Source organism: Scyliorhinus canicula, chromosome 23 (assembly GCF_902713615.1).
Source record: "Scyliorhinus canicula chromosome 23, sScyCan1.1, whole genome shotgun sequence".
NCBI classification, from domain to species: domain Eukaryota; kingdom Metazoa; phylum Chordata; class Chondrichthyes; order Carcharhiniformes; family Scyliorhinidae; genus Scyliorhinus; species Scyliorhinus canicula.
Window position 1 is genome coordinate 10704063 of NC_052168.1, and position 14501 is coordinate 10718563.

General features: G+C 46.5%; 1 protein-coding gene across 1 annotated transcript in view; it reads right to left on the reverse strand.

The window, feature by feature from the left end:
• Positions 1-4187: 4187 nt before the first annotated feature.
• Positions 4188-14501, reverse strand: part of LOC119956628 (transient receptor potential cation channel subfamily M member 4-like) — an 85057-nt gene continuing 74743 nt past the window's right edge. Inside the window, exons 24-26 of the mRNA XM_038783968.1 lie at positions 8288-8360; positions 5187-5280; positions 4188-4476 (exon numbers count right to left, since the gene is read on the reverse strand). Of these exons, the coding sequence (XP_038639896.1) occupies positions 4445-4476; positions 5187-5280; positions 8288-8360 (199 nt within the window). The 3' untranslated portion in view covers positions 4188-4444. The remainder of the gene's footprint in view (positions 4477-5186; positions 5281-8287; positions 8361-14501) is intronic.

The window sequence follows — 14501 nt, forward strand, 5'->3', positions numbered from 1 at the left end:
GAGATCAGTTAATCCAGAATGAAACATGAGTCAAATGAGGATCTTGTTCTCTGGGTTCAACTCCTGCTGGGAAACTGAAACGTATATGCTGCATATCTGAATTGAACTTTGATGAGAACAACTGGACAACACAGAAACAGGCCATTTGGCCCAAAAGGCCCCATGCTGGTGTTTCTGCTCCTTCTATTCTACTTCACCTCACCCTATCAGCATAGTCTTTATCTAGTTTTCCATTAACTGTGTCAATACTATTCACCTCAACCAGTCCCACAGTCACGGGTGTCCACATTTACACCATTCCCTGGGTAAAGAGGTTGTTCCTGAATTCTCCATAATTATGGCCATAATTTTGGTCTCCCCCCACATTTGAAAATATCTTCTCTACACAAATCTTATCAAACCTTTCATAATTATCTCGACGTCTAGGACACCCCTTAACATTCTCTTTTCTGGAGATTAGTCTGTTCACTCTTTCATGACTTTCTTTGGCAGGTTTTCCAATTAGTCATATGCTTTTATTTAAGTTATGTTTTATTGTTCTATCTGGCTGACATTTCAGGCTTGTTTCTATTGTTTGAGTGCCTTTATTACAGTGATGTCACTGCAATGTTAGTTTATGACTGTAACGTTAGTGTAATATTAATTAATGATTGTAATGTTACTGCAATGTTAGTATATGACTACAATGTTAGTGTAATATTAATGAATAATTGTAATGTTAATGTAATGTTAATTAATAACTGAAATGTTAGTGTAATAGTTTAGGACTGTAACGTCAGTGTAATGTTAGTTTATGATTGTAATGTTAGTGTAAGACTGTAATGTTAGCTTATGACTGTAATGTTAATGAATGACTGTAATGTTAGTGTAATGGTAGTTTAGGACTGTAATGTTAGTTTATGACTAATGTTAGTGTAATGTTAATTAATTATTGTAATGTTAATGAATGACTGTAATATTAGTTTATGACTGTAATGTTAGTGGAATGTTAATTAATTATTGTAATGTTAATTTATGACTGTAATGTTAGTGTAATGTTAATGAATGATTGTAATGCTAATGTAATGTTAATTAATGATTGAAATGTTAGTGTAATGTTAATTTATGACTGTAATGTTAATGTAATGTTAATTAATGACTGAAATGTTAGTTTATGATTGTAATGTTCGTGCAATGTTTTTTTTTTTATTTATTTTTTTTAATAAATTTTAGATTAGCCAATTATTTTTTCTAATTAAGGGGCAATTTAGCGTGGCCAATCCACCTACTCTGCACATTTTTGGGTTGTGGGGGCGAAACCCACGCAGACACGGGGAGAATGTGCAAACTCCACACGGACAGTGACCCAGAGCCGGGATCGAACCTGGGACCTCAGCGCCGTGAGGCGGTTGTGCTAACCACTAGGCCACCGTGCTGCCCTTTGTTCGTGCAATGTTAACGGATGACTGTAAAGTTAGTGTAATGTTAATGAATGGCTTTAATGTCAGTGTAATGTTAGCTTATGATTGTAATGTTAGTGTAAGACTGTAATGTTAGCTTATGACTAATGTTAATGAATGACTGTAATGTTAGTGTAATGGTAGTTTAGGACTGTAATGTTAGTGTAATGTTAATGAATGACTAATATTAGTTTATGACTATAATGCTAGTGTAGTGTTAATTTATGACTGTAATGTTAGTGTAATGTTAGTGAATGACTAATGTCAGTGTATTGAACTTTGTTATGATTTGATAACAGGTTAAAAACAAATTCAAACTTCCAGTTCTTAGCTGAGAAATGACAAATCAAGACTTCATGATATAACATAGCTTTCGCTGTTTCCATGACTAAAGGGGGACACTACTAATTAAACACATCCTTTTTATAGGCAACTTAAACTTTAAACTACTGACCAGTTTACCCTTTTCTGCTTTTAATGACAATCAAAAACCCCAATTATGTTACGTTAGTCAGTCTCTTAAGTGGATATCTAACCTCCGGGAATAAATCCAAAGTGTTGCCCAGATTCTGTTATTTTTCTTTCCTAGTAGTATATTCCACAGTGAGAGTTTTCCAGGGAATTCTCCCTCAAGTTTCAGCTGGGCAAATCCTCCAGCCTTGTTTTAACTCCTCATATGAGTTGCTCGGCAAACAGAGTCCGAGCTCCCACCCGCATTCCGTGTGCTGCATGGTAGAGTCAGCATTTTCTCGGTCTAATGTACAAGCCTGACTGACATCCATTTATTTTTGTTCCCCATCTCCCGGTGTACAGAAGCTTCCCCAAGAAAAATTGCACCTTCCACTTTGTCTCTAATATCTGTGTTTTTAGGGAAGCCTGTAACCTGATCTCAAAATGGCTTCCTCTACCCTCCTCTCCATGACAACAAAAGCACACGCGTCTTGTATCTAAGTAGAAACATTAATCCGCTATCTCTGATCACCACTGCTTTTCATCTTGGAATCAAAGGGACAGACTCCAACACAAGTGTTTACAGCTTGACATGGATAACACATTTCTGGGTCTTAGGAGACTTGTGGAGTTCCATTGTGGACTTAGAAAAAGCTGTCATTGTCCCCGAGTAAACATTTGGCACTTCCCTTTCTATCAACACAATTTGAGCCTTCTTCATATCTTTAACAGATCAGCCCCAGCCCACGTTTACTGTCATTTCGCCTCACATAAGATCCGGAGGGGGATTGACAGGGTGGGTGTGGAGAGGATGTTTCCTCTGATGTGAGAATCTGGAAATAGGGGTCACTGTTTAAAAATAAGGGGTTGCCCATTGAAGACAGAGACAAGGACAGTTTTTTCTCTCAGAGTGGAAGCAGAGTCTTTGAATAATTTTGAGGTAGAGCTCGAAAGATTCTTGATTAACAAGGGGAGGGTGAAGGGACAGCACGGTGGTGCGGTGGTTAGCACTGCTGCTTCACGGCGCCGAGGTCCCAGGTTCGATCCCGGCTCTGGGTCCGTGTGGAGTTTGCACATTCTCCCTGTGTTTGTGTGGGTTTCGCCCCCACAACCCAAAAGATGTGCAGGGTAGGTGGATTGGCCCCACGCTAAATTGCTCCTTAATTGGAAAAATGAATTGGGTACTTTAATTTTATTTAAAAAAACAAGGGGAGGGTGAAAGGTTATCGGGGGGGGGGGGGCGGGGGGGCGGGGGGGGGGGGGGGCTGGTTTAGGCAGGAATGTGGGGCTGAGGTTGCAATCAGATCAGCCAGGATCTTATTGAATCGGGGGAGCAGGCTCGAGGGGCCGAGTGGCCCTCCTCGTGCTCCCAATTCGTATGCTCGCTTTTACAGATACAGTGCAAAACTACGATAATCTGATAAACCAAAAGATGTAACATAAAACATAACAATCGTATGAAACTCACATATGTAACAAAAAGGTGGGATCACCCCCCGCCACCCACCCAGGCCATGGCCGCTGAGGTGGCCCACCATTGGCTGCCGGTGGGGCTGTCCTGGTCCTGCAGATGTCTATGGGGCTGCCCCAAACCCTCTACCGCCTGGGAACCCGCCACAGGGGTGGGAATGGGAGGGGTCACCATCGACGGGGCTGGAGGCCAAAAATAAAAGAACAAACAAAACTAGACGTCCCGGGGATTCTGGAAATTCCCTCAACCTACTCGTCTTCACTCTGAGGAGTAAATTGTGAAGACCTTAAAGATTAATCATTCTACTTGTTCAAATGAAAATACCAGGACTTAGCACCTTTACACAGAGTCTGCAGTTTATAAAGCAGTTTATACACACACATGTACACACACACACGTACACACACACGTACACGTACACACACACACACATACACGTACACACACACACATACACGTACACACACACACACACACACACGCACATACACGTACACACACACACGCACGTACACGTACACACACACACATACACGTACACACACGCACACACACATACACGTACACACACACACACATACACGTACACACACACACACACACACACACATACACGTACACACACACACACACATACACGCACACACACATACACGCACACACACACGCACACACACACCGCACACACACACACGTACACACACACACACGGACACATAGACACACACACATACACACACACGTACACAAGCACATGTACAAGCACACACGTACACATGTATACACACACACCTACACAAGCACATGTACAAGCACACACGTACACACACACACGTACATGTGCACACGTACACACACACATGTACACACACAAGCACACACACACACAGAAATCTTTGCAACTGCTGTGAACTTCAGTTTCCAACTCGGGAAAGAAAAGTATCATATTCGGATCGTGAATTCCAAACTCGCTCCCATGGGTTTCAAACTTAGCCTTAGTTTGTTGCGCGTGATCGGAGGACGAATTTGAGGATCCAGGTGCTCACAGTGCAACGTTGGCGAGGCGATTTACATGATCGAATCGTTACGGCTTACTATCCTTCGCAGATGAAGGGCCTGTCGGGGGGGGGAAAAAAAATCATTAAATCAGTGAATGAATGATTCAAAAGAATCGTCGACTACGCTTGATGTGTTCTTGTGGTCGGTGAGGTTGACAGAGCCAACCGGGGGCAGGTGAAGTTGTAAAGATATACAAGATGCGGGCCAGGCTGACGGAACAGACTTGAGGGGTTGAATGGCCTCCTCTGCTTCCCACGGGTGCATTGCAGGCTGTTCTATGGATGTCACATCAGCATTGTGAGATTGGAGAGGCTAAACCGCCTGTGCCCAGTGGCACGGGCATGGACAAAGCATTTCTGCTTGTCCGTGTGGGCAGCACGGCGCCCTCTCCGGAATGTCTACTCCCTTGCTGCATCGCTCCCGGAGTCTTTACCGCATGACCTCTGCCGGTGACTCCCCCCCCCCCCCACACTCGTGCCATTGGCCCATCCGCTAGGTGCCACTGTCTGCCCCCGGCCAATCGTAAAGGGAAGGGACACTTGGTAATCCAATTCGATTAATCTTGACTTCCGTATTTTAAATATTTTTCCCAAATTTGCGCATGGGATCCTTATCATGCTGTTCTTCTGGGTGTTCCTCGTGGCAGTCATGTGGACATTAAACTTTCATTCCCGGACGCGCACCGGCAAAATCATTATAAAACCGACGCAACTAAATCTCACCGGGTCTATTCGGCAAAGCGGTGTTTCTTATGATATTTACGGTACCTGCAAATGTGGGCGGGGCTCTGCTGTTCCTGATGACGTCACTCTGCAGCAAGGATTCCGCCAGCCACTTCAAGGCCTCGGTGCAATAATCCACCTACAACAACAACTCGCATTGACACAGCGCCTTGGGCAGAACAAAACATTCCGAGGCCATGACCAAACAAAGTGAGGGCACTGAGCCGGGTAGAGAGGTGCTGTATTCGCTGCCCCCACTGGGGTCTCCACCACATTGTGGGGTGGGGGGGGGGGGGGGGGGGGAATAAACGCAGATTGGGTGACCGCTTTGCGGAACGCCTTCGCTAAGCCTGAAAGCAAATACCCCTCCGTGAGAAGGGCGGCAAGGTGATTAGCACTGCTGCCCCACAGCGCCAGGAACCCGGGTTCGATTCCGATCTCGGGCGACTGTGCGGAGTCTGCACATTCCTCCCCGTGTCTGCGTGCGTTTCCTCCGGGTGCTCTGGTTTCCTCCCACAGTCCAAAGATGTGCAGGTTAGGTGGATTGGCCGTGATAAATTGTCAGGTTACAGGTACAGGGATGTGGGCCTAGGTAGGGTCCTCTTTCGAAGGATTGATGTAGACTTTATGGGCCGTTGGGCCTCCATAATGTAGACTTTATGGGCCGTTGGGCACTGTAGGGGTTCTATGACTGCTGTCGCTTGCCATTAAAGCTCAGCTCTCATGGCTACATGTGCTTGGCCTGCTGCAATGTCCCAGTGAAGCACAACATAGACTTGAGGAGCAACATCTTAACTTCCGAATAGGCCTTTAGAACTCAACACGGAGTTTAGCATTTAGAGAGTGACCTCCTCCTCCATCTTAACCTTTTTTCTATATATATCCCAAACATTTTTCGTCCCCATGCAAAAGCCCTCCCTGCCCCTCCCCCACTGGGCCATCTCTCACTTGTTCTTGCATGTTGCTACATCTTTGTTGCAATTTCGCCCAGCTCCCAATAATCACGCACCTTCTACTGTTCCAGCTGTTTCACCCTTTCATATACAACGAACAAAGAACAAAGAAAAGTCCAGCACAGGAACAGGCCCTTCGGCCCTCCAAGCCTGCGCCGACCGTGCTGCCCATCAAAACTAAAATCTTCTACACTTACGGAGTCCGTATCCCTCTATTCCCATCCTATTCAGGTATTTGTCAAGATGCCCCTTAAACGTCACTATCGTCCCTGCTTCCACCACCTCCTCCGACAGCGAGTTCCAGGCACCTACTACCCTCTGTGTAAAAAACTTGCCTCGTACATCTCCTCTAAACCTTGCCCCTCGCACCTTAAACCTATGCCCCCTAATAATTGACCCCTTTACCCTGGGAAAAAGCTTCTGACTATCCACTCTGTCTATGCTCCTCATAATTTTGTCGACCTCTATCAGGTCGCCCCTCAACCTTCTTCGTTCCAGTGAGAGCAAACCGAGTTTATTCAACCTCTCCTCATAGCTAATGTCATCCATACCAGGCAGCATCCTGGTAAATCTCTTCTGCACCCTCTCTAAAGCCTCCACATCCTTCTGGTCGTGTGGCGACCAGAATTAAACACTATACTCCAAGTGTGGCCTAACTATACAGCTGCAACATGACTTACCAATTTTTATACTCAATGCCCCGGCCAATGAAGGCAAGCATTGCGTCCGCCTTCTTGACTACCTTCTCCACCTGTGTTGCCCCTTTCAGTGACCTGTGGACCTGTACACCTAGATCTCTCTGACTGTCAATACTCTTGAGGGTTCTACCATTCACTGTATATTCCCTACCTGTATTAGACCTTCCATAAAGCATTACCTCACATCTGTATGATAAATAATGTACGGTAATTAATCAGAAATATGGTAAATAACCACCACATCACTCCCTCTCTTAGTTCTGAAGATGACTCATGCAGACTCAAAACATTAACTCCGTTTTCTCTCCCTACAGATGCTGCCACGGTCTGCTGCGTTTTTTTTAGCAGTCTCTATTTTTGCCAAGGGAGATATCGGGACAGGTGACAAAGCTTTTAGGAGCCTCTTAAAGAAGGTGAGAGAGTCAGAGTGGGTTAGGGAAAGGAGAGAGAGATTTGCATTTATATAGCATCTTTCACGACCACAGGGCACACCTGCTTCCTTTACAGCCTATGACGTACGTTTGAAGTGTAGTCAACTGCTGCTATGTAGGAAACGCAGCAGGTAATTTGTGCATAGCAAGCTCCCACAAACAGCAACACAGTCGTGACGAAATAATCTATTTCAGTCACGTTGCTTGTGGAATGCATATTGGCCAAAATAGAAGGGGCGGGGGGGGGGGGGCTAACGCTTCTTCTCTTCCTAGGGTCTTATATATCTGCCTGAGAGGGTGTGAGCACTTCATCTGAGTCCATCTCATTTCCATCAAAAACAATACATATCCATTAGGGTGTTGCTGAAGAAAAAAGAGACATGCTATCAAAGTTTTTCATCTTACACTCATCAGGTCGGTTCCCAAGAAATTACCTCGAGTAACGGGGGAAGCAACAATTTATACTGCATGAGAAGAGAGTGGTGATTGGTTGGAAAGTGGACTCTGATTGGTGGAGGCATCTCCATGGAGAATGCAGCATGGAACAGTTAATGGCCCAGCTTCGTTAAAATTAAAACCGGGCAGGTCGACTCCGATTGGTGGAGGATTTGCCATGGAATGCAGCATGGAACAGTTAACTGCCCAGCTTTGTTCAACGTCAAGTTGGGCAGGCCAACTCTGATTGGTCATATCATTGCCTTAGGGAATGAACCAGGGAATGACTGTTCCCTAAGCTTTTGTTTATGTACCTCCCAGCAAAGATATACCGGGACTGAGGGCCTGGATAGCTAACAGCACAAATGCCAATGGTGTCGCCAATGGAAATCGATATGCAAAAGGTGATGTATCAGGAACCTATCGTAAAGATAGCATTGGCCCAATCACAAGCAGCCAAGGCAGAACTATATATCTGCAGCCATATTAATTAATTATGGCTATATCAATATGGCTAAGATTAATTGTAATCAAGTGGTATTCACAGATATGGCACCTTCCTGTGTTTTGTTAAAAGATTAGCTTCGGATGCGAATACTTTCTACCAGATTTGGTGCAATAGATCTTACCTGTTTTTCGAGTAGCCTCAATCGCCTGTCATGCTCTCTGATGTCAGTTATGTAACTTAAAACACTGTCAACCCTAAAAAAAACAAATCGAACCATCAGGTGGCAAGATCTGAAAGTGGGCCCCAGGCTTTTCCACTGGTCTCTCACGCTGAGGCCTTCCCATTCAGGCTCTCTCTCTCTCTCTCACTTCCAGCTCTGGGAATTCTGTCTCTCCGAAACTTCAAGCACTGGGAGTTCTGTTTTTCCCTTGCCTGCTCGACCTCCCTTCCCAGTGAGTTGGCGTTTTCTTGTCTGCCGACTGCGATGCCTGAGTGAATCTGATTCAGAGGCAATTGAGTCATCGAGCGTTATTGGAGTGCGCATCCAGTGGAGTGAGTGGAAAGCTGAGAAGCACTTCTAATTACCTGTGCCTATACGGAATAATTGTTGAATGGGTTAATATTCGTGGCTGAGTTGGACAGATTTTTCATTGACAAGGGAGTCAAAGGTTATGTGGGAGGGAAGTCAGGAACGTGGAGTTAAGGCCACAGCCAGATCGGGTATGAGCTTATTGAATGGCAGAGCAGACTTGAGGGGCTGAATGGTCTACTCCTAGTTTTCATGATCTTATATTTTTAGGACCATGGAGAATGCATGGTTAACTGCCCAGCTTTGTTCAACGTCAAGTTGGACATAAATCCTGATTGTTTGGGATTATATTTGGCTTGTGAAGAGGGCCGCAAAGATACTGATAATGAATTTCTAGAAGTTACTACTAAGGCCACGGTTGGAATGCCTCAGGCAGCCTATAGGGGTAGCAGGGTAGCATGGTGGTTAGCATAAATGCTTCACAGCTCCAGGGTCCCAGGTTCGATTCCCGGCTGGGTCACTGTCTGTGTGGAGTCTGCACGTCCTCCCCGTGTGTGCGTGGGTTTCCTCCGGGTGCTCCGGTTTCCTCCCACAGTCCAAAGATGTGCGGGTTAGGTGGATTGGCCATGCTAAATTGCCCGTAGTGCAAGGTTAATGGGGGGGATTGTTGGGTTACGGGTATACGGGTTACGTGGGTTTAAGTAGGGTGATCATTGCTCGGCACAACATCGAGGGCCGAAGGGCCTGTTCTGTGCTGTACTGTTCTATATCTATATCTGAAAGTGGGCCCCAGGCTTTTCCACTGGTCTCTCACGCTGAGGCCTTCCCATTCAGGCTCTCTCTCTCTCTCTCACTTCCAGCTCTGGGAATTCTGTCTCTCCGAAACTTCAAGCACTGGGAGTTCTGTTTTTCCCTTGCCTGCTCGACCTCCCTTCCCAGTGAGTTGGCGTTTTCTTGTCTGCCGACTGCGATGCCTGAGTGAATCTGATTCAGAGGCAATTGAGTCATCGAGCGTTATTGGAGTGCGCATCCAGTGGAGTGAGTGGAAAGCTGAGAAGCACTTCTAATTACCTGTGCCTATACGGAATAATTGTTGAATGGGTTAATATTCGTGGCTGAGTTGGACAGATTTTTCATTGACAAGGGAGTCAAAGGTTATGTGGGAGGGAAGTCAGGAACGTGGAGTTAAGGCCACAGCCAGATCGGGTATGAGCTTATTGAATGGCAGAGCAGACTTGAGGGGCTGAATGGTCTACTCCTAGTTTTCATGATCTTATATTTTTAGGACCATGGAGAATTCATGGTTAACTGCCCAGCTTTGTTCAACGTCAAGTTGGACATAAATCCTGATTGTTTGGGATTATATTTGGCTTGTGAAGAGGGCCGCAAAGATACTGATAATGAATTTCTAGAAGTTACTACTAAGGCCACGGTTGGAATGCCTCAGGCAGCCTATAGGGGTAGCAGGGTAGCATGGTGGTTAGCATAAATGCTTCACAGCTCCAGGGTCCCAGGTTCGATTCCCGGCTGGGTCACTGTCTGTGTGGAGTCTGCACGTCCTCCCCCTGTGTGCGTGGGTTTCCTCCGGGTGCTCCGGTTTCCTCCCACAGTCCAAAGATGTGCGGGTTAGGTGGATTGGCCATGCTAAATTGCCCGTAGTGTCCTAATAAAAGTAAGGTAATGGGGGGGGTTGTTGGGTTACGGGTATAGGGTGGATGCGTGGGTTTGAGTAGGGTGATCATGGCTCGGCACAACATTGAGGGCCGAAGGGCCTGTTCTGTGCTGTACCTTTCTATGTTCTATGTTCTATAATAGGAAGAGTATTTATTAAAACCATACTGGGATGTAGCACAGATTCACTAGGGAGATATCAGGAATGAGAGCTTCAGGGCAACACGGTGGCACAGTGGTTAGCATTGCTGCCTACGGCACCGAGGGCCCGGGTTCGAATCCCGGGCCTGGGTCACTGTCCGTGTGGAGTTTGCACATTCTCCCCGTACCTGCGTGGGTTTCACCCCCACAACCCAAAAAGATGTGCAGGGTAGGTGGATTGGCCACCCTAAATTGCCCCTTAATTGGAAAAAATACTTGGGTACTCTAAATTTATAAAAAGAAAGGAATGAGAGCTTCTGGTCATGATGAAAGGTTTGAAGAATTGGGTCTTTTCCACTAGGTTGCAGAGGGTTGGGGTTAAGGTTGGGTCGGTGTTGACGTTAGGGTTAGGGTTAAGGTGGAGTTGGGGTTAGAGTTGGGGTTCGGGTTGGGTTAGGGTTAGGTTGGGTTTAGGGTTCAGGTTAGGTTGGGGTTGGGGTTAGGATTAAAGTTAGGGTGGAGTTGGGTTTGAGGTTAGGTTGGCGTTAAGGTTGGTTGGGGTTAGGGTTAGGGTGGAGTTGGGGTTGGTATTAGAGTTAGGTTGGAGTTGGGTTTTGAGTTAGGGTTGGGTTTAGGGTTGAGGTTAGGTTAGAGTTGGGGTTAGGGCTGGTTAGGGTTAGGTTGGGTTTAGGGTTCAGGTTAGGTTGGGGTTGGGTTGGAGTTGGGGTTAGGGCTGAGTTGGGGTTAGGGTTGGGGTTAGGGCTGGATTAGGGTTAGGTTAGGTTTAGGGTTCAGGTTAGGTTGGGGTTGGGTTAGAGTTGGGGTTGGGATTAAGGTTGGGGTTAGGGCTGAGTTGGGGTTAGGGTTGGGTTACGGCTGGATTAGGGTTAGGTTAGGTTTAGGGTTCAGGTTAGGTTGGGTTGGAGTTGGGGTTAGGGCTGAGTTGGGTTTGGGGTTAGGTTGGAGTTGGGTTAGGGTTAGGTTTAGGGTTGAGGTTAGAATTGGGGTTGGGTTAGAGTTGGGGTTGGGATTAAGGTTGGGGTTAGGGCTGAGTTGTGGTTAGGGTTGGGGTTAGGGCTGGATTAGGGTTAGGTTAGGTTTAGGGTTCAGGTTAGGTTGGGGTTGGGTTAGAGTTGGGGTTGGGGTTAGGTTGGAGTTGGGTTAGGGTTGGGTTTATGGTTGAGGTTAGGTTGAGGTTAGGTTGGGGTGGGTTAGAGTTAGGGTTAGGGTTGGGTTTATAATTGAGGTTAGGTTGGTGTTGGGTTAGAGTTGGGGTTGGGATTAGGGTTGGGGTTAGGGCTGAGATGGGGTTAGGGTTGGGGTTAGGGCTGAGATGGGGTTAGGTTGGAGTTGGGGTTAGGTTGGGTTTAGGGTTCAGGTTAGGTTGGGGTTGGGTTAGAGTTGGATTTAGGGTTAGGGTGGAGTTGAGTTTGGGGTTAGGTTGGCGTTAAGGTTGGTTGGGGTTAGGGCTAGGGTGGAGTTGGGGTTGGTATTAGAGTTAGGTTGGAGTTGGGTTTTGGGTTAGGGTTAGGGTTGGGTTTAGGGTTGAGATTAGGTTGGGGTTGGGTTAGAGTTGGGGTTGGGATTAGGGTTGGGGTTAGGGTTAGAGTTAGGGTGGAGTTGGGTTTGGAGTTAGGTTGGGGTTAGGGCTAGGTTGCGGTTAGGGTGGAGTTGGGGTTGGTATTAGAGTTAGGTTGGAGTTGGGTTTTGGGTTGGGGTTAGGGTTGGAGTTAAAGTTAGGATGAAGTTGGGGTTGAGTTAGGGTTAGCATTAGAGTTAGGATGGAGTTGGGGCTGAGTTAGGGTTAGGGTTAGAGTTAGTGTTAGGATGGAGTTGGGGTTGGGTTAGGGTTAGAGTTAGAGTTAGGATGGAGTTGGATTTGGGGTTAGGTTGGGGTTAGGGTGAAGTTGGGGTTGGTATTAGAGTTAGGTTGGAGTTGGGGTTGGGTTAGGGTTAGGGTAAGAATTAGAGTTAGGATGGAGTTGGGTTTTGGGTTGGGGTTAGGGTTGGAGTTAGAGTTAGGATGAAGTTGGGGTTGAGTTAGGGTTAGCATTCGAGTTAGGATGGAGTTGGGGCTGAGTTAGGGTTAGGGTTAGGGTAAGAGTTAGAGCTAGGATGGAGTTGGTGTTGGGTTAGAGTTAGGGTGGAGTTGGGTTTGGGGTTAGGGTGGAATTGGGGTTGGTATTAAAGTTAGGTTGGAGTTGGGTTTTGGGTTAGGGTTAGCGTTTGTGTTAGGGTGGAGTTGAGGTTAAAGTTAGGGTTGGGGTTAGAGTTGGGGCTAGATTGTGGTTTGGGGTTGGGTTGCGGTTAGGTTTAGGATTAGGGTTGGGGTTCGGGTTAGGGTTCGGGTGAAGTTGGAGTTAGATTAGGATTGGGGTTAGAGTTGGGGTTAGGGTTAGGGTTGGGGTTGGGGTTAGGGTTAGGGTTCGGGTGAAGTTGGAGTTAGATTAGGATTGGGGTTAGAGCTGGGGTTAGGGTTGGGGTTGGGGTTGGATGGATGAAGCTGCAGCAATTTTCCAAGTTCTGACACATTTTGTGAAGCTAAATGTACTTCTTCCACTGGTTAACAAATTGGTTATCAACTTCAGCTGACATATAACCCCTCGGGAATTAAAGGAAATGTTAGAAAAGATAATTTCACACAGAGAGTCGTTTGTGTTGTGATGCGATGTGCATGTACCTTTAAGGATGTGTATCTAAAGCTGTTGTCTATGATTGTACACCATGAGACAGGAAGTGATGCGTAACCCCATGGCTCCGTCAACAGCACTCCTACAGGTCAGACCTGTCCACATGGCCTCCCAGTTACCACCATCTTATTTACTCAATCAGGCCAACATTCATTGCCCGTTCCTACTTTCCCCTTGTGAAGGTGGTGGTGAGCTGCTTTCTTGAGTCTTTGCAGTCCGTTTGGTGTAGGTACACCCACAGTGCTGATAGGGAAGGAATTCCTGGATTTTGACCCAGCGACAGTGAAGGAACGGCCGATATATTTCCAAGTCAGGGTGGTGAGTGACTTGGAGGGGAACCTCCAGGTGGTGGTGTTCCCCATGCTTCTGGTGCCCTTGTCCTTCTAGATGGTACAGCAGGGTAGCATGGTGGTTAGCATAAATGCTGCACAGCTCCAGGGTCCCAGGTTCGATTCCCGGCTGGGTCACTGTCTGTGTGGAGTCTGCACGTCCTCCCCCTGTGTGCGTGGGTTTCCTCCGGGTGCTCCGGTTTCCTCCCACAGTCCAAAGATGTGCGGGTTAGGTGGATTGGCCATGCTAAATTGCCCGTAGTGTCCTAATAAAAGTAAGGTTAAGGGGGAGGTTGTTGGGTTACGGGTATAGGGTGGATACGTGGGTTTGAGTAGGGTGATCATGGCTCGGCACAACATTGAGGGCTGAAGGGCCTGTTCTGTGCTGTACTGTTCTATGTTCTATGGTAGTGGTGTGGATTTGGAAGGTGCTCTCTAAGGTGTGTGTGCGCATTTAAATAAAGAACTCACATTATTGGATTATCAATCGTTGTTGTATGATAATGTGCCAATTTCAGTTCCTCAACTATGATCGAATGAGGAACTGAACTTGAAAATCGCTGAAAAGAGACATGTTGTCAAAGTTTTTCATCTTGCACTCATCACAACAAATGCAAGAGTGCCAAATTTCAAACTATCACAACAATTGGTGCCGCAGGTAATTGTTGTGATGATTTGACATTTGGTATTCTTTTCACAGTAACTTCATGGCAGTGTTAATGTCAGCCTACTTGTGACAACAAAAGATGATTATTATTGCGTTTGTCCTGATGTGTGCGAGACGGAAAACTTCAGCAACGTGTCTCTCTTTTTGGCGATAATCACGAACTTGAGACTTTCTAATCTATTTGCTCATTTTTGTTTTTGTTTTAGTGTTTCTGACATCTTGGACCACCCTGTAATGAGGACATCTGGGCCGGGATTCTCCCTTCCAGGGACTAAGTCCACATGGCGGTGGGAAAATCGGCGGCAACGACTCCGGCGTCAACGGGTCCTCAAGGTGAGGAACTTTCACCTGTCTCGGGGGCTAGGTGG